At 30.7% G+C, this 20,915-nt stretch overlaps 1 protein-coding gene across 1 annotated transcript in view; it reads left to right on the forward strand.

Moving 5' to 3' along the window:
- The first annotated feature begins 8,621 nt into the window (after window positions 1–8,621).
- The window catches only part of LOC126893216 (AP-3 complex subunit beta-1), a 62,540-nt gene continuing 50,246 nt past the window's right edge, over window positions 8,622–20,915 (forward strand). Inside the window, exons 1-6 of the mRNA XM_050663185.1 lie at window positions 8,622–8,907; window positions 10,072–10,147; window positions 15,103–15,273; window positions 15,435–15,595; window positions 15,680–15,929; window positions 19,085–19,640. Coding sequence (XP_050519142.1) covers window positions 8,783–8,907; window positions 10,072–10,147; window positions 15,103–15,273; window positions 15,435–15,595; window positions 15,680–15,929; window positions 19,085–19,640 — 1,339 coding nt within the window. The 5' untranslated portion in view covers window positions 8,622–8,782. The remainder of the gene's footprint in view (window positions 8,908–10,071; window positions 10,148–15,102; window positions 15,274–15,434; window positions 15,596–15,679; window positions 15,930–19,084; window positions 19,641–20,915) is intronic.

The raw sequence follows: 20,915 nt of genomic DNA on the forward strand, positions 1-20,915 counted from the left end.
ATATTTATATTATAACAAATATTAAATTTTATTATCACTAATATTAAAATAATCTATTAAGCTACTTCAAATGTAGCTATAATTCTGCATCAAAATTTTAAATTCTATTTATTTTATAACGGCAAATTTTATATACATGATCTTAGTAATAGCCATTTTCTGTCACTTACTGTTGCGTGGAATAGATTTCCGACTTATTTTGTATGCTTTGAATGATAACGCACGAGTAAAGAATCATGGACTGAAGTGTATACAATTTTTGCTCCAAACTGTGCAAAGGTATTTTTGAAGGCAAGAAATATTATAAACTTAATTTCGACAAAAGTGGTCTTTGACCAGTTGTTACACCGAACCCTTGAATTATTACATTGACAGTACAATATCAATGACATTACATATCGACATACATTTCACTTAACATTTTGGTTTGTTTGCAAACGAATCTAACGTTCGTGCAAAGATATAATGGAACAACCATATCTGCTTTGAATGTTTGTACATTATTTGGGTATTAAATACACTTTTATATTTCAGATGTTGATATCAATAAGGTAGTGTCTTCCAGACCTCATACTCCAGTACAAACAGCTGGAACACAAACCCCCCTAAAATTGTCCTGTAGTACCCCAAGAAAACTTAAATTGAGGTTGAAAATAAAATCACTACGCAAAAATATTAAGAGATGCCAGTTGTCCAAGAAGAAGAGGGAAAGTGATATTACTTATTTAAATAAATTTAATCAAATGTGTGACAAACTATTAAACAAGCCTTTAGCACAAATAGTAAAAGCTCAGGCATTATTAAAAAGTAAACCTCCAAAAAGTAGGAGGTATTCTGATGAATATAAACAATTTGCGTTAACACTATATTTTTTGGGTCCAAGAGCATATGCTTTTATGCAAAAAATATTGTATTTGCCCTCAAAACGAAGTCTTCAAAAAATTACTGAAAATTTGGTATGTAAACCTGGTTTAAATAATGAACAAATATTTGATGCCCTAAAATTAAAAGTGGACACAATGTTAGATCAGGACAAGCACTGTAGTATTTGTATTGATGAAATGTCAATTAAAAGTAATTTATTTTTTGATGTAGGTCGTGATGAAATAGTTGGTTTATATGATATAGGAACTGGGAAAAAGGAATCAATAGTTGCACAAAATGTACTTGTGATAATGGTTCGAGGTTTGTATTCAAATTGGAAACAGCAACTAGCATATTTCTTTGTGAATACTACCTTTGAAGCAAATCACCTTCTTCCTATTATAAAAGAATGTATTTCTAAATTATTTCAATCAGGTTTATATGTGAATTGTCTTGTTACTGATATGGGATCGAATTTTCTAAAATTGAGTAAATTACTTGGGATTTCTCCATCTAACCCAGAATTTGATGCCAATGGACAAAAAATTGTTTATTTATTTGACCCATGTCATTTAATTAAAGCCACTAGAAATAACTTAATTAATAATGTCTTTCATTTTAATAACAAAAAAACTTCTTGGTTATTTATAGAAACATTTTATCATGAAGATAAAAAACAATTTTATAAGTGTGCGCCAAAATTAACATACTCTCATATATACCCCACATCTTTTGAGAAAATGCGAGTAAAACTGGCATCCCAAATTTTAAGTAACACTGTTGCAAGTTCTATGAATACATATATTGCTCTTGGTATTCTTTCATCAGAGGCATCAGGAACAATAGAGATTATTGAAAAATTTAATAATTTGTTTGACATTTTAAATTCTACTGATACGAACAATCCTAACAAATATAAAAATGTATTTGAGGGAACTGAATTTCAGATCAATTTCCTAAATTCCATGATAGATTTCCTACATAACCTGAAAATATTAGATAAAACAGGAAAAGATGTAACATGTCGTTCTAGATCAAAAAATTGTTGGATTGTAACAATTAATGGTGTTAAAAAACTTTGGGATAACTTATCATCTAGCGGTTTTAAATATTTAAAAACAAGAAGACTTAACCAAGACTGTGTGGAAAATTATTTTGGAAGTATAAGGCAACAAGGCGGAAATTCCATCAATCCAACTGCCATACAATTTCAGAGGGCATTTAAAAAATTGTTTTGTCAAAATTTTATGCATTCTAACAATATGAATTGCAAAGATGATTTAGATAAACGTTTAATGGATTTAAATGTAAAAAAAGTTTCTAATAGTCAACAATATTCGCCAATGAAGGCTCTTTCACTTCCAGATTGTGATTATAAAACAGAAAATCTAACAACCCAAAATGCTTTTCAGTATGTATGTGGTTATTTAATTAAAAAGGCTCTTAATATTCATGTTTGTCACATATGTAATAAATATTCAAGGGAAATTAAAGAACTAGATAGTAGTTTATTATTGACACATTTTAAAGCATACAGTATTGATCAATGTGATTATGGGGGACTGAGAACTCCAAGTAGGGACTTTGTCCAATATATTTATAAGTTGGAAAAAATGTTTACTGCTTCTTATGAAGATATATTAACTAAAGGTGGAATATCACACTCATACTTTAGAGTAATGAAAGAAGTTCCTTTTAAACATCCATGTGATTCCTTTCCATATACATATGTATTAAAACTATTTATTCGTGTAAGATTATTTTTTTCTTTAAAATATTTTAACGCGGATTTAAAAAGTAAAAAAAGTAAAAAGAGTAAAAAAAAGAAGGAAGATAGAAAATTGAAAATATTATCCCATGTTTAAATATTTAAAATTATCGTAGTTTTTATATCACACTTTGTTCAATACTACAGTAAATCTTGTAGAACTCCTGTATGTCTAATATGTAGTTAGTTTTTTATTATTCTATATGTATAGTAAATAATATACTCAATCAAATAAAATAGTAATTAAATTTTATAGTAAAGATTTAATTTTTTAAAACAATTTTTAGGAATAACTCATTTACGAATTCTTCATTTTGCACTTTTTACTATTGCTTTAAAATTCAAATTTTTAAATCAATGTTTAGGATTACCTCAGTTACACATTCTTTATTATGCACTTTATTATTGCTGTTAAGCCAACAAAATAATACAGACGATTCTGTATAATACATAATCTGATAAATATTTTGACAATGTGCAATATTGGAAAATTAAGACATGGATGGTTAAAATGTTATTTTGACATATCTTTAAACAGAGTTTTCGAAATTCCACTTTTGTTTTTTTATAGTGCCAAAACAACTTTTTGTTTGGTACTGTATGCTTTTAGTCTAGTAAATAAATTATTGGCATTCTTAATTTCAGCCTATTGAAAAACTTTATTACAAACAGTGCAATCGTGCATTTGCAAAGCTTTTTTAATCAAATATCCACATAAATAAATAAAGACACTTTCTGTACCTGTGGTTGGAATCTGGAATGGGTATAACGGTATTTATATTTTTTGTAACATTTATAGGTTGGAAAGTATTATGTTCGATATTATTTAAGCCGGTTAATATAATCCCTAATTCATCTGTACAATTCATATGTTCCAGATGTAAACAATTAAGACAAAATCATTTGCTGAATGTTCTTTCACATTGAATTGGGGTACGGTTTACAGTTTTGTGCTTATTGTCTTTTCCTAAAATTTTTTATAAACGGTCTTAGTTTATTCGTCTGACTTTTAAGTTAATAAATCCTGCTCTTTCCAGTCGCTGCCAAAGAACTTTTACATATTATATTGTTACCATCAACTGGTACGAAATGTAGATCTTGATGTTATATCGATGTTTACATATTTTCAAGTTGTCCAAAAATATCCACATGTCTTCGAGGTAATTGAGATGGTAGTCCAGACCTTTAAAACATTTTTAAATTCATTTGGGTGACATATATATATTGGTGGAATTGAATATATCAAATTTATTTATTACTTCAATAGTATATAAGTCTTGCAGCTGTTACGTTTAAAATTTGAGTAGCTTACTTAACTGTCGTATTTGAAAAGTGTGTTGGTCGAATATGCGCCTCGTTAGTTATTTCTAGTTGCTTTTTGTAAATTTGGAGGATCAAAAAATAAATAAGCTTATGATTAATTATTTATATGGGAAATAAGCCACAATTAAAATGAAAAAAATAATTTTATTAACGTTTCGACGCCCAAATCGGGTGCCGTTGTCAAAATACAAAATATTATTAAAATAAACAAAAGTGTTGTTGCTAAGCAAAAAAATTCTTCTAATACTTTATTTAATCTCACTCATTTATATTGGCAATTCAGACATATATTATACATTTTAAAGTAGAAGACTTTAAAATGATATTGCCAATATTTATGAGTTGCGTTTCTGGGACGACTTACTGAAAGATAGTTCATACGATTACATGAAATCAACCCCAACTCAAGAATATCCGTCATAAAAAATTATAGCATGTGATCTGTCTTTAAAAAGACAACCAAATGCAACGACAGTAAAATTCTCGCGTTAGAGACTTCATAGTAAATCACAAGGGAACACCAGGAAAAACCTTGTGATACTATCCCGACATCGTAAGTATTTGGTCTTACATTAATTTACTCTCAAAAAATAATACCAAATTCTGACTTGTAACATGTTTAAATTATAAATAATATTAATAATACTAGATATATAAGTAATACTAAAATATAAAATATGTACTAGCTCGATATTATTGACTTACTAATCTTGGTATTTTCTTTCTATTGACTTCCTCTTTCAGTATGGGTAACCACATATTATTTATTATTTTTTCATTTTAATTGTGGCTTATTTCCCATATAAATAATTAATCATAAAAATGCCACAAGGAAATAGCTTCAGAACAACATAAATAAGCTTAAGCAGTGACATTTAATTTTCCGGACAGTTTTATAAAGTTTGACCCCCAATCAGTTAAAATACTTTCAACATGTAACCCAGATTTTGATAATTTGGTAACACATTAACTTTAGAGAAGTTGTTGACGTCAAAGGTTGTATTTAAAAAAAAAGTAATTGGCTGTTTGCAATTCTGAAATCATCTTGCCACAATAATCGCAACGTTTTATGCAACTAAAGACTTATTTTTTTAGTAAGTCAAAAGAGACAGCAATAGGTGCTCACATGATGCTAATTGTTAAATCACAAATTAATTCCTTATTTGTAATCTCACATTCTTCTTAACTTCTTAAAATTGTATAGTTTCACCGTGTATAATTGAAACATTGGAAAACATATCGAGTAATATTTTAATAATTGAATGGGTGATTGGAAAAGGAGAAGATTCCTGACAACCGTATTTTTAGAAAATGAAAAAGAAAAATGTTTTGCGTCGAAGCCGCTAGTTAGATAGCCATTCTCTTAATATTTGTATCTTAGTGTAATTCGCCAAATTTTTGGAATGTTGTCCTTTTTCCAATCACCCATTCAATTAGAGTTCAACCTGCAAATTTAATAAATTGACAAATATTATATTTTCTAATTGAACTTTTCAAGTGTTGCAATAACGTCCTCGATTAAATTGTATTGTAAGCTCTTAGTTCAAAGTTTGTCATTAGTATACATTATTTGTGAAATTATAAATTGGGGATTTGAGCTCTTTTGAGTGCAGTCTATTATAGAAAGTTACCTAACCAACAACTATAGTGTAATAATCAGTAGCTGTCAATATAACCATATTTTTTACTTCACACTTTAAACATATATTTATCATCGTCGATCGAGAAGAAACGGACACAGGGCATTAGAAAACAATTCGAAGCTGATATTTACATCGAATTGTCCACTAATTTAAAGCCGAAATACGTATAAGCACATAGTAGAGGCCCTATTCTGTAATCAAATCTGAATCATCTTTACTTTTATTTATTTTTTTCTTTCCCCACTTCTTGGAATCCAACGAATTTCATGACGACCCAAATGAAAATAAACATTTGACTTAAGCGCAGCTTCATCAATGCATATATTATACAATTTTTATCCATTTATTCTGGCGTAGTCTTAACTTTTAATTGGATAGCATTAAATACAGAGGTCTAAATTAAGCCAGGTTTACAAACAATTTTTCCAATCATTTTTTTCAAACAACGTTTAGTAGGTATATAAAGATTTTTTTTCAAAAAGTTTTAAGCTTTAGGTTCAAAAAAGTATCATGTGAGAGCGAATTGTTTGTATTCCTTTGAATATCTACTGACCTTTGGGACTTTTCTATATTTTTTTATATAACAATAACATTATCCTATAACGGGGCTCTTCAACTCTTGCTTCTTAATAACAGTGCAAAAGTGCTTGAGCTTTTACAATTTATTAATAATTTGTCACACATTTTTTTAATTGTTTTAATTCTTGTTTTGTGTTGTTTGGTTTTTTACATGTTATATCTAAAATTTTCCCTTTTAAAAACCTGATTTTATGTTTCAGCTTAAACGTGGACCGACTCTAATTTACTCTCTTTTAACGTAGATAAAACAGTAGCATTATCCTATAAAGGAGCTCTTCAACTCTTGCTTCTTAATAACAGTGCAACAGTGCTTGAGATTTTACAATTTATTAATAATTTGTCACATATTTTTTTAAATTGTTTTAATTCTTCTTTTGTGCCTTTTGTTTTTTACATGTTATATCTAAAATTTTCCCTTTTAAAAATCTGATTTTATGTTTCAGCTTAAACGTGGACAGACTCTAATTTACTCTCTTTTAACGTAGATAAAACAGTAGCATTATCCTATAAAGGAGCTCTTCAACTCTTGCTTCTTAATAACAGTGCAACAGTGCTTGAGATTTTACAATTTATTAATAATAATTTGTCACATATTTTTTTAAATTGTTTTAATTCTTCTTTTGTGCCGTTTTGTTTTGTACATGTTATATCTAAAAATTTTCCTTTTAAAAACCTGATTTTATGTTTCAGCTTAAACGTGGACCGACTCTAATTTACTCTCTTTTAACGTAGATAAAACAGTAGCATTATCCTATAAAGGAGCTCTTCAACTCTTGCTTCTTCATAACAGTGCAACAGTGCTTAAGATTTTGCAATTTATTAATAATTTGTCAAATATTTTTTTATTTAAAATTTAAATTTAATTTTTCTTTTGTGCCGTTTTATTTTTTACATGTTATATCTAAAATGTTCCCTTTTAAAAACCTGATCTTATGTTTCAGCTTAAACGTGAACCGACTCTAATTTACTCTCTTTTAACGTAGATAAAACAGTAGCATTATCCTATAAAGGAGCTCTTCATCTCTTGCTTCTTCATAACAGTGCAACAGTGCTTAAGATTTTGCAATTTATTAATAATTTGTCAAATATTTTTTTATTTAAAATTTAAATTTAATTCTTCTTTTGTGCCGTTTTATTTTTTACATGTTATATCTAAAATGTTCCCTTTTAAAAACCTGATCTTATGTTTCAGCTTAAACGTGGACCGACTCTAATTTACTCTCTTTTAACGTAGATAAAACAGTAGCATTATCCTATAAAGGAGCTCTGCTACTCTTGCTTCTTAATAACAGTGCAACAGTGCTTGAGATTTTACAATTTATTAATAATTTGTCACATATTTTTTTAAATTGTTTTAATTCTTGTTTTGTGCTGTTTTGTTTTTTACATGTTATATCTAAAATTTTCCCTTTTAAAAACCTGATTTTATGTTTCAGCTTAAACGTGGACCGACTCTAATTTACTCTCTTTTAACGTAGATAAAACAGTAGCATTATCCTATAAAGGAGCTCTGCAACTCTTGCTTCTTAATAACAGTGCAACAGTGCTTGAGATTTTACAATTTATTAATAATTTGTCACATATTTTTTTAAAATGTTTTAATTCTTGTTTTGTGCTGTTTTGTTTTTTACATGTTATATCTAAAAATTTTCCCTTTTAAAAACCTGATTTTATGTTTCAGCTTAAACGTGGACCGACTCTAATTTACTCTATTTTAACGTAGATAAAACAGTAGCATTATCCCATAAAGGAGCTCTTCAACTCTTGTTTCTTAATAACATCCAGTTCAGTGCCGTTAATTCTGTAAAATTTTGTATTGAAAAAAGTATTTTGTGTTTTGTATCTGTATTGAATTTTTATTATAGTTGTATAGGCTTAACAAGAACGTCAGTTAATTTAACATTATTGTAGATTTTATTTGTGAGTAATGTAGTGACATTTCTTTATATATGTATGCATACTTAGGTTAGGTCTGAATTTTAAAGCCATGTTAAGTAATGTTATTTATAGACTTTTATATTATATTTTTAATTCGGGATTTACTAGGTCCCAGGCGAGGTTTAGAGGGGTTTTACCTTCGCCATTTCACCAATAAGGGCCTCCCCTCCTTTGAGTGCCCAAATTTTAATAAAGAATAAAAACATTTTAAACATAGCTATTTGGTGTTTTATTTAGTTTGCAATAGTTATTTCCAGTAATCCACAGGCAAATCTATATGATTTTTTAAGACAGCTAATGGAAAAACATAAAAAACACTACAGGTTTAAATATTACTCTGTTTCTCAGTGTAACCAAAAATTAACTATGTTTTGAGCGAATTCCTCATTACTTTTCTTAGTGTAACACTACGTGGCTATTCGATCATTCTCCAACCGATATTTCTGTCCCCTGAACATCAAAGAGCCGACAAGAGCTTTCGCTTCTTGTGGGTGTGTTAGTATTCTTTGCCTATACTGTGTTTATCCGCGTCTGTAATAGGTGACAGTGACAGTGACAGCAGTGAAATCAAATAAGATTAGTAAATTAGTAAATTTAGATGGTGTTTTATTTATTCTCTTATAGATGAAATATTTAATTTTAATTCGATAATATTGCGAATTTGAAAATGTTGTCATCCCCTTCAAATAGCATGACGAATAATAGTTATTCAAACGATCGAGGTTCAAGTTTTGAAGCAGAATATGCTGTGGATCCTGCCTCGGGAGGCTTTTTCCATTCAGACTTCAAAAAGTAGGTGATCTGCTAATAATAATAACCCTAGAGTACTAATATGATTTGAATACCCTTTAATACCGATATATCGTAAAATTTACGACATCAATTAAAACACATTTAAAAAAAATTAAATTTAAATTTTTACAGTGGTTATTAAGTTTAATAAAATTATAATGTATTAAGGTCGGCATAAATGTCATTATCTCCTAAGAAAATGGACATACCGGGGACAGCAATCGTTGTTGTGTTTTCACAAAAGTTGTGTCTGTACACAAAAGTTTGTTGTCATTTTTCTTGGACGACTAGGACGAAATACCATAGTGTACTTTTTCTTTTGATAGGATTATCTGTTTGAGGGACTGACTGTATATTTAGGAGTTCATTTATGTCCTGTCGAATATTTTCCTGTAAATTTGGTATGTTTAATCTTAGGAACATCTATGGTTTAGCAAGGCTTTTGCCCAAATCAAACAAACTGACAGCAGGAAACTGGCTTCCTGTTTGCTTTGTGGGAATTTGGCACATAGGCGTAACCTGGATGATCCTAAGGGGGGGGGGTTACAACTACTGGAAGGTCTCTGAGGATTATGGTGTTAAGCGTATAGAGCTCACAGTCCATCCCAATGGGTGGTTATAACCCCCAAACCCCCCCGGTTACGCCTATGATTTGGCAGTATATCACATATGAATTGAGAGTACTTACCTATGTTTATCATCCCATAAATAACATACAGATGATCTTCGTGTCTTTCTGGAGCTTTACTTGGACGGATTTTGTCAATTCCTTCACATAAAAATTTGCAAGAGTCCGGTATCAGTGGTTTTTCCACGATAGGGGCTGGCATGAATCATATATTTGGAGGATGAATCGCAAATCATAACAATCTTTATGCCATACTTAGATAGCTTATCTTACTGAGGTTAACACTAAAGTATCATAATATTTACTACAGGATACCTAATTCACATACTTCCTCACAAAATTTAACTGACATGTGTACCTACAACAAACTTTACTCTGGTACTAAAGAGGAATGTACTGTGGGACCCAAGTTCGTAGAATTTTCCGTTGTTGAGAAATTTCACAAAAAATAATTCAGCGTCATATATTTTACCAGTATTAGTATTCTGGGGCTAAAATATTTTTGAAAATGTTATCATGTTATATTCAATTTTTAGGCATGATGATCTTAAAGAGATGCTGGATTCTAATAAAGATAGTCTGAAATTAGAAGCTATGAAGAGAATAATTGGGGTAAGATTAACATTCCTGAAACAATAACAAATAATAATAATTTTTCTGTTTAAAAGAATATGTGCGAGTATAAATGGCCATAGAAGCCAGTCTAGTATCTGTCTTTATAACTCTCTGAACAGATAACAAAGTAAACTGATTGAAATGTGACAACATGAACTACATCTACATAGCATGTTTTTTTCACTATCAACACATATTTAATATTTATATTATAATAACGGCCAAAGATATATCGCACCCTCAATGCAAGACTGTCAAAATAAGTAAGTTTTGAGATAAAGATGATTTTGTTTATTTTCGTGCTAATATCGGTGAAATAAGACACAAGTTTTAAGAAAAATTAACATTTAATTATGATTTTGCATGCTTTTCAGCCTATACCTATTATGTTAACCAAAAATAGAAATTTAAATAAAATAATATTAATGCTAAAAAATTAGGAATTTCAAAGTTACAACACTTTTGCACGGAGCAAATTGTTAATCACTACACATTAAGTATTAGAATTTCAAAGTTGCAACACTTTTGCATGGAGAAAATTGTAAAAAGTGTAGACACATTTACTATTCGTTGTTGTCCTCTTCTCGTACATCATCTTATGCCAAAATATTTTTATAAAAACTATGGTGGGCTTCTGGTATCATACCCGAATGGCATAAGTATACCAAATCTTTCTTTTTGGCCGTTTGAATTTTTTGCTGTTCTTTGTAGGCAGGTTTAAGCAGCACTTCTCGTATATTATGTGTAGTCCGTGATGATTTTTTTAGATTAAAAGAATTCCATAGTTCGTCATCATAGTTGTACATAAAGAAAATTGTGTTCGGACTATCTTTTCTACATTGCAGAATTTTTATATCTGTCCACTTCACATTTTCTTTATTTTGATCAATTTTATAGTTGTTTCTCAACAGGAAGGAAACATTGATTGAAACATGATTTCATACAATTTGGGATTTAGTTTTTATAGAACAAGTTTTCTGAGAATAGATATTTTTGACCTGTCAGTATTGTTAATACACAGTTTTAAGATAATTGTTTTTCCTTTCATGGGAAAAAATACTTTTTGGTTGTAAATAATTAGTCTTCAATTTATGTGTTTTTAATCCAATCTAACAAGTAAATGGTCAAACGACATCGCACACATCTTATGGAAAATATAATGTCACACAAAGGACATAAAATTTACATGAATAGATTGGTCTCATAAATCTTTGTTTATTGTCTTGGCCAATAATGAATTACATAGACACCGTATATTAAAATTAAACACCACAGATATAAATATTAAAATAACAAATATCTTACTTTTTTCGTGCCTTTCATTGCTTGTTATCGAAGCTGTTGCAATGTTCTGTGCAAAAACGCAAAATAGTTAAACTGTTGTTGTTGTAATATTTAGCCGATTAAGCATTTGAAAGTTACTAAAGTTTTACAGGGGATAGATATGCATGTTTATAATCGAATTCCATGATTACTTCATTTTCATAAAATTTTTGAGTTACTGCAGTCTTGCACTGAGGGTGTGATATGTACATAATCATTCCACTTCTATGGTTAGGTGTTGAGGGATGAGTGTCTAGCTTTTGATGAATTTTCGCAATTCTTTTCTCTTCATAGCCATTTGTGTTGCTTCTTGCCAAGATTTGCCCTTATTTTGTAATATCTATATGTCACTGTTCTACTCTTTTATTGATCTGCCTCTTCTGTTTTTCTCAATTGGTTTAGCTTTCCACACTCTTCACTTGCCTGTCACTGTGCATTCATGTTATATGACCGAACCATGCTAATTTTTTGTCCTTTATTGTGTCAAGGAATGTTTTAATTTTTGAGTTTTTCTGTTGTTCTTGCCCCTATTGTTCTTCTGAGATATTTTATCTCTGCTACTTGTATCCTACTCTGGTGTCTTCTTTTTAAAATCCAGTTTGAGCATAGCACTATGCGCTCTGAGGGAGATGCATAATGCAATATTGATAGCAACAGTGCTCAAGGAATCCCTGGAAATAATTCGCTTATCATCTACTGCTTCTTGTTACGCTGAATGTATGAGCTTATTGATAATGTTTTAGCAATTGAACAAACATAAGAAATTTTAAACAGAAGTGGAAAGATGAAAGTGTCACACCATTATCACAACTATGAAGTTGGCAAGCAAAAAATATATAATTCTACCAGAGCTGGGTACTATCCGGATACTTCTGTATCCGGATACAATATCCGGATACTTTTTATTTATCCGAAAGCTGTATCCAGATACTTTTTAAATTTTGTATCCGGTATCCGTATCCGTGATCAAATTTTAAAGTATCCGGCATCCGGATACTTTTTTTGATATTCGGATACTTTTAAATATTTATCGCCCGCCGATAATGCACCTAACGTAGGTAGGCACAATACTGCCATTCCATTCCTTCAATCCAGATGTGTCTAATATGTTAAATTCCATTTTTCGTACTCGTCACCGTTATAAAATATTATTATATAGCTAATGGAGCTTTGTTTTTACCTAATTAGTTATAAATCTTCATAAGTACGTTGTTTAATTAATTACTTACATTTATTTTTTATATTTTCTATATCTCTCTTTTCAAGAACCCCTTTTTGTACCCTGTATAATTAAAAGAAATTATTTTTCGGATTATAATAAAGTACATCTTAATACTTATAATTTTATTTTAGTGTACCTACAAGTAGAAATAAGTACACCCCCTAAAGTTTAAAATTTGAAAACTTATGTTTGGTACATTCCATGTCAAATCACTCAGGCAAAAAATTTTGGATCTCCGATTTGTCTGAAAATTGGTATATAGCTTCTGCGGGACGTAAAAATAAGATATTTAAGGTCAAAAATCTTCTTCTTCTTTTTTTCTCAAAATGTTATTTTATGCGATTTTACAGTGATTTGGTGTTTATTTATACAAATTTGCATTTTCTATCGTAAAGTATCAATGGAAAACATAATATTTTAATAGAAGGGACTCAAAAATATCATTATATGGCATTATAACAAGTTACTTTGATTAAAAACAAGCTTTTGATCAAATTTTATAGTGTAGAAAACGTTAAAATACCGTTTTTTACATTTTTCTCCATTCCCAAAATACGTCATAATCGATTTGGCTGAAAATTTGCCCACAGATATACAAAGCATAGGACTTTAAGTGGTGAGAAGGATTTGAATTATATTACAATACCAAAAAAGTTACATGCAGTAATATCAGACTCAAAAGTATATATTAGTCCAGTCGGGATAGCATTTGACCTTGAATGCCGAGCTGCCCAAAATTTTATTTTTATGATCTTAAGGGGAGTCAATAGTAGCCTAAATTTAAAATCACGAATGAATTCCTCCGTTATGTTAGCCGTCATCTTGATTTTAAAGGAGAACCTGTTTTGCTCAATATCTCCGCCATTTTTAACTTTTCGACAAAAATGGTAGGAACTGAAATTGTTCCAAATAAATCTTTTTTACAATTATTACAATTTCTTTTTAACAATTTTTGTCGTGAGGTCGATATGTTCGAGTTAATTGTACTTACAGTAGACGCCTATATTTTTGACTATAATATTGCATGTAACTTTTTTCGTATTGTAATATAATTCAAATCATTCTCACCACTTAAAGTCCTATATTTTGTCTATCTGTGGGTAAATTTTCAGCCAAATCGATTATGACGTATTTTGGGAATGGAGAAAAATGTAAAAAATGGTATTTTAACGTTTTCTACACTATAAAATTTGATCAAAGCTAGTTTTGAGTCAAAGTAACTTGTTATAATGCCATATAATGACATTTTTCGGTCCCTTCTATTAAAATATTATGTTTTCCATTGATACTTTACGATAGAAAATGCAAATTTGTATAAATAAACACCAAATCACTGTAAAATCGCATAAAATAACATTTTGAGAAAAAAAGAAGAAGAAGATTTTTTGACCTTAAATATCTTATTTCTACGTCCCGCAGAAGCTATATAACAATTTTCAAAAAATCAGAGGTCCAAAATTTTTTTTGCTCCAAAATTGAGTGATTTGAAATGGAATGACCCGTTTATGTTCTAGTTTTATTATTCATAAGCAATAAACAATTTTTTGAGTACTTTCTGATTTTTTTCTCCATCATTTAATGTATTTTTATTATTATATATTACATTAAAAATACATGCACATCACATAGTTCTAATATTAATAATTTATGTCCTTCTTAAAAAAAGTATCCTTCAAAGTATCCTAGGAAGTATCCGAAAAAAATATCCGGATACTTGTATCCGAATACATTTTTAAATGAAAGTATTCGTACTTTTTTAAAAAGTATCCGGATACATTTTGAGTATCCGTATCCGGTATCCGGATACTTTTTTTCAGTATCCGACCCAACTCTGAATTCTACAAAATTTCATATTCTAACTCTTAAAAACAACTGTAAGCAAATCCTTGAAAGGACTGACTTTTCAACATATAGATGAAGGTTGAATCATATATCGATTCAACATATCAAACCAAGTCATTTCTGCGGAAAAGGTTGAAGAGTGTAACAATCTCTGAGCCAATGTGTGCTAAGCAAACAGAGATTTTTAATAATGTCAGAAGATTGAACTGTGAGTTAGTTTAAACATATGAGATTTATTTTTTCTGTTTTATTTTTACAGTAGGTACATATTTATGTGTGTACATAATATGTGTTAGATATAAGAAATTAATGTTCTGATTATCCAGGCCACTTTTAGTCCCGTGGAGCGCAGATAATCAGGGTTCGACTGTATTTCCTTGCATTTTTTATTCTTGTCTTCCGTTTTTTTTTTTGTTTCTATTGTTTTGCTGTTAAATGTAGTTTTCAGAGATAAAATAATATTTAAAGGGTTTTTAATTGTGACAACTCAGTAAGGTTTTAAAACTTGAATCCAGTAATGGAATTAGACTAAATTTAATTATTTCTTATATTTCTTGAATTTTAGATGGTAGCAAAGGGACGTGATGCTTCTGTACTCTTTCCTGCTGTTGTAAAAAATGTGGTATCTAAAAATATTGAAGTTAAAAAGTTGGTTTACGTTTACCTGGAAAGATATGCTGAAGAACAACAAGACTTAGCTTTACTTTCCATATCTACATTCCAGAGAGCTTTAAAGGTAAGATAATACTTTTGAGAATAACATTTTTTATATTTTTTGTTAAGAAACGCGAAACGGGCAAAAGGGTATGGATAAAAAATGAATGCTCATCCAGTTTTTTAGTAATGTGTTGTAATTCCTATATTAGTGCATAATTTTTTTCTTCATACACATTTTAGGAACCGAATCAGCTAATAAGAGCAGGGGCATTAAGAGTTTTATCAAGTGTGAGAGTCAAAATGATATCACCAATAGTTATGTTAGCAATTAAAGATGCCTCTTCTGATATGTCTCCTTATGTGAGAAAGACTGCTGCTCATGCAATTCCAAAACTGAACAGGTAAGGAAATATTTGTTGTATTGGATAAAAAATATGTGGTGGGTTGATAAGTTACTTCAGTAAAGTATATATTTAATTTTTTAGTTTAGATCCTGATATGAAACCTGAACTTATCACAATCATCCAGAAGTTACTTGCGGATAAAACTGTTTTAGTAATAGGTTCGGCAGTAATGGCTTTTACTGAAGTATGTCCAGAAAGGGTAGATCTGATTCATCAAGTGTTTAGAAAATTATGTGCCTTGTTGGTAGACGTGGATGAATGGGGCCAGGTGACAATTGTGAATATGCTTACTCGCTATGCTAGGAACCAGTTTGCAGATCCAAACCTTCAAGTGAGTATCAAATTATTTCCTTTTAAACTTCAAAATATATAGGCTCTACATAAGTTCATATACATAGTTCCTACACAATACCAGTGGCGGTTGGTATATAAGTGCTGCGGAGCTGCAGAACCACCAAAATAATCCAAACAAAATTACTTTGAAAATTAAATAAAAAATATCACTACTTATAAAATCTAAATTCATTTAGATGGTTTTCGTGCATGGCCGCCTTTATTTTAATCTGTCGTCCGTCGCATCTCATGGCGATAGCAAGTCCCACTTATTTGACCGGACCGGTGCTACTCCGAGCTGTGAACTGTTAAAGATATCCCCGATAACACCCGCTCAACCCTCGCCTACACTTTTCAGGTGACGACTGAAAGCAATATTTGAGCTGCATTTGTCGCAGTTCGAACTAGTGTGTAGAAACCTACGTTTATTGTAATTTTAAATAATCGGTGATCGCGACGCGACGACTGTTAAAATAAGTTGTCCTGCACGTAATTCGGTATTTATATTAAGTATATGAGAATAAAAGTGCTGTTCAGGATGGATGTTATTTATAATTTGATTAATGTTAAGAGATTCTTTAAATATTCTTATGACGAAAAACTAGAATTAAAATGCAAAGGACGTCCTTTGCCGGATATTAAAATCGAAAAAGAAGGATCAAGCCGAGGGAAAAATTACAAACGACAATTTAATTGCGATATTTATACGAGAAATAGTTGGATATGTGGCTGCAACAGAAAAAACGCTCTTTTCTGTTTTCCTTGTGTACTCTTTGGAGGTGATAAGTCATGGACGCAAGTTGGTGTAACAGACTTAGTACATTTAAGTGATAAAATAAAAAAGCACGAAACTTCTAAGCATCATTTGCACAATCAAATGGAATATGCTTTATTAGGCTCCGTGAATATTAAAGAACAGTTAGATTCTGCATACTGGATAAATATTCAAAAATTCAATGAAGCTGTAACAAAAAATAGGTATGTTCTCTCAAAAATTATAGACTGCATAAAATTTTGTAGTGTTTTCGAATTGGCGCTTCGGGGACACGACGAGACACAAACATCCGACAATCCTGGAATTTTTCGCGGCCTCATAAATTTTACTGCTGAATTGGATAGAACTTTAGCACAACACTTGGAAGAATCGACGGTTTTTAAGGGCATTTCTAAAGAAATTCAAAATGATATTTTGGACTGCATGTTGGAATTATGCCAGGATAAAATTTTGGAGGAAATTCGGGAATCTCCATATCTAGCTGTCATGGCTGACGAGACTACAGACATTTCAGCAAAATCACAAATGGTTGTAGTATTTAGATATTGTCGAAATGGAGCACCGGTAGAACGATTTTGGACATATTTGGTACCTTCAAAATTAAATGCAGATACTTTAAGCAAAAACATTTTCAGTGTTTTGGATCCTATCCTGGAAAACTCAAATAATAAACTAATTGCTCAGAGTTATGATGGGGCAGCGGTCATGTGTGGACAGCACGCAGGATTTCAGCCAGAATCAAAGAAAAATATCCATTTGCTCATTTTGTACACTGTTACGCGCATCAATTAAATTTAATAATGTCTAAGGCTTGTTCCGAAAACTCTCAAGTTAGACTTTTTTTTGGAAATTTAAATGAAATCCCTACCTTTTTTAAAAATTCGCCACAACGAGTGGCAGTTTTAGATAAAATCGTCCAAAAGAAAATTCCTCATGGCGCTCCAACTCGCTGGAACTTCAATATTCGAACTGTTAATGTTGTGTTTGAACATCGATCTTCTTTTATCGAATGTATGGAAGAAATAGAAGAATCGTTTGATAAGGCAGCTGTCTGTAGTTCAGCGTCTTCCATTCGAAGAATACTAGTGGATCAAAATTTTGTTTTTTGGTTAACATTTTTCCATCGCATAATGCCACAAGTAGACGTTTTGTATAATGCCCTTCAAAAGACTAAAACGGATCCTTTGGAAATCAATAAAAAGGTGACAGATTTCGAAAGATACATGAATTCAGTTAGAAATTCAATAGATGATACCATTGACCAAGGTTCTAGTTTATGCGTTGAACCATTACCAACTAAAAGGTTACGGAAGGATAACAGTCCAGTAGATCATCGGAGAGCATCTATCGAAGTTTGTGATATAATCATAAATTGTGCAAATGATAGATTTGCTTTTAAAAATCACCTACTTGCAACTTCATTGCTTTATCCTGAGCAATTTGATAATTATTGTGCTAATTTCCCAGATGATAATTTAAGCCTGACTTGCGCGTCATATCCAAATTTAGATAGGGAGCGCTTGAAGACTGAATTATCTGTTATTTATTTTAGAAGAGACTGTAGAGACATTAATGGGGCAATACCTTTTTTAAAATTTTTAATTGAAAATAATTTAACAGAGCCTTTTCAAGAAACTGTAAAACTGCTTCAAATTCTAATTACAGTGCCCATGAGTACGGCAGAAGCTGAAAGGTGCTTTTCGAGTTTAAAACGGATTAAAACATTCTTGAGAAATTCCATGACTGAAGACCGACTTGTAGCATTAACCATGTTGTCAGTAGAAAAAACACTTATAAAAGAAATACCAAACTTTAATGAAAAAGTTATAGACAAGTTTGCTTTAAAAAAAATCGACGAATCGAGCTTATTTATAAAAAAAATAATATATTTGGCTCTGTGTGTAGTTAGTTCGTAAGACCCTATAATGCAATTATTGTTGTGGCGATTTTGTTTGTAGTGTTTTTTCGTTTGCATTCCTTAGTTTCGCGTATTTATCGATAAAATTCTACTAAAAACATAAACTATAAAACAATTACTAGTGTGCCATAATGTACCATTGCTATTTTTGATATAATTGGATTTATCTTCAATTTGAAAAGAAGAAAATCGGTAAGTTCTTTATTATTTTTTAATAGATATATAATGAATAAATATATGGTGTAAAATATCAAACTAAAAGCCTCGTTGTAAAATACAACGATTAAAAGATATTGAATTAAAAAAAACCAAAAAATACTGCAGAACTACCAAATTTTTGAGTCACCAGCTGCCACTGCACAATACTATTCACCAACAATGTCTATTCTAAATTTATATCTGATTACAGTGAGCCAAATTGTTTGTTTTTCTACTAATTGTTTTAAATTGTTCTTTTTAGGAAAATAACGAATCTGATAAAGAGTTTTATGAGTCAAACTCTGAAGCCTCTGAAAACCACATACCTAGTTTGGATCCAGATCATCGACTGCTTCTAAGATCTACAAGGCCATTACTGCAATCCAGAAATGCTGCAGTGGTCATGTCAGTTGCTCAACTGTATCATCATGCTTCCCCAAGAAGTGAAAGTATCTTAGCTGCAAAATCTTTAGTGCGTTTTCTGAGATCTCATGTTGAAGTACAAAGCATAGTTCTTAATGCAATAGCATCAATGAGTCTCACCAACAAAGGGATGTTCGAACCTTACCTGAAGAGTTTTTTTGTTAGGATATCCGATCCAACTAATGTTAAGTTGCTGAAATTAGATATACTCACTAACGTTACGAATGTTTCAAATGTTTCTATTATTTTACGAGAGTTGCAGACTTACATTTCTAATAGTGATAAGAATTTTGTTGCTGCCACTATTCAAGCTATAGGAAGATGTGCCTGTTCTATTTCAGAAATCACTGACTCGTGCCTTAATGGTTTAGTTTCTTTATTATCTAATAGAGACGGTAAGAATTTTGTCTATACTTTATTTGTTTGTAACTGGCAGCTCATTACAAATGCAAATCTTCGCTAATCTGCAAACAGCAGGTAAAGTGGTCAACCTGAAATAACTCAAAATAATATCCATCTCCTGTTGTAATGTAGTTTCAGATATTATTTTTCAAAGAGTCCACTCTGTTCAAATAGAAATAAAAATACAAACCCACGGATTATATACCTAAAAGGTATGAAAGTTATGGGTCAGTGTTGGAGAATCAAAAAGGAACAGATTTATACACTCCGCCAAAAACGTATCGCATCACCTTAAAAACGGGACGTTTTTAATGTCTCATATTTCCTAAACCTGTTGTTCGATTTTAGTTATTTTTTTAATATGTTATAGCTTTATTCTTCAAGGATATCGATGTAATAATATTGTTGCTAAACAGATAAGTGTCATTGTATACCGGGTGTAACAATGATAGTGTGTTTTTTCCTCAAAGTTTGGAACACCCTGTGGAATATTCTAGCGTGTATAAAATATTGAAATTAAAACTCAACTGTAACCTTAGGCCATGTAAACATTTTGCTTTTTTATTCATTCGCTTATGTTGGATAATAAAAAAGTTAGGTACTTTAACAACTAGCAACGTTCTTCATCAATACAGGGTGTTTCTAAATAAGTGCGACAAACTTTAAGGGGTAATTCTGCATGAAAAAATAATGACAGTTTGCTCTATGCACATATGTCCGCAAATGCTTCGTTTCCGAGATACGGGATGTTGAATTTTTTTTTACAAACTGACGATTTATTTATTGCTGTAAAACCGGTTGAGATATGCATACGGGTAATATGACCCGTATGCATGCCAATGGTGAATATAAAATTCTTAATTGTACGTCAAAAAATGCGCAATAACTACCTCTTAAAACCTACCAATTTTCATTTGCATATCTCAACCGGTTTTAGAGCAATAAATAAATCGTCAGTTTGTAAGAAAAAATTAAACATCCCGTATCTTGGAAAAGAAGCATTTGCGGACACATGTTTATAAAGTAAACGGTCATTGTTTTTTCATGCAGAATTACCCCTTAAAGTTTGTCGCACTTATTTAGAAACACCCTGTATTGATGAAGAACGTTGCTAGTTGTTAAAGTACCTAACTTTTTTATTATCCAACATAAGCGAATGAGTTAAAAAGCAAAATGTTAAGAAAGCTTAAGGCTACAGTTGAGTTTTAATTTCAATATTTTATATACGCTAGAATATTCCACAGGGTGTTCCAAACTTTGAGGAAAAA

Source organism: Diabrotica virgifera, chromosome 10 (genome assembly GCF_917563875.1).
Source record: "Diabrotica virgifera virgifera chromosome 10, PGI_DIABVI_V3a".
NCBI lineage: Eukaryota > Metazoa > Arthropoda > Insecta > Coleoptera > Chrysomelidae > Diabrotica > Diabrotica virgifera.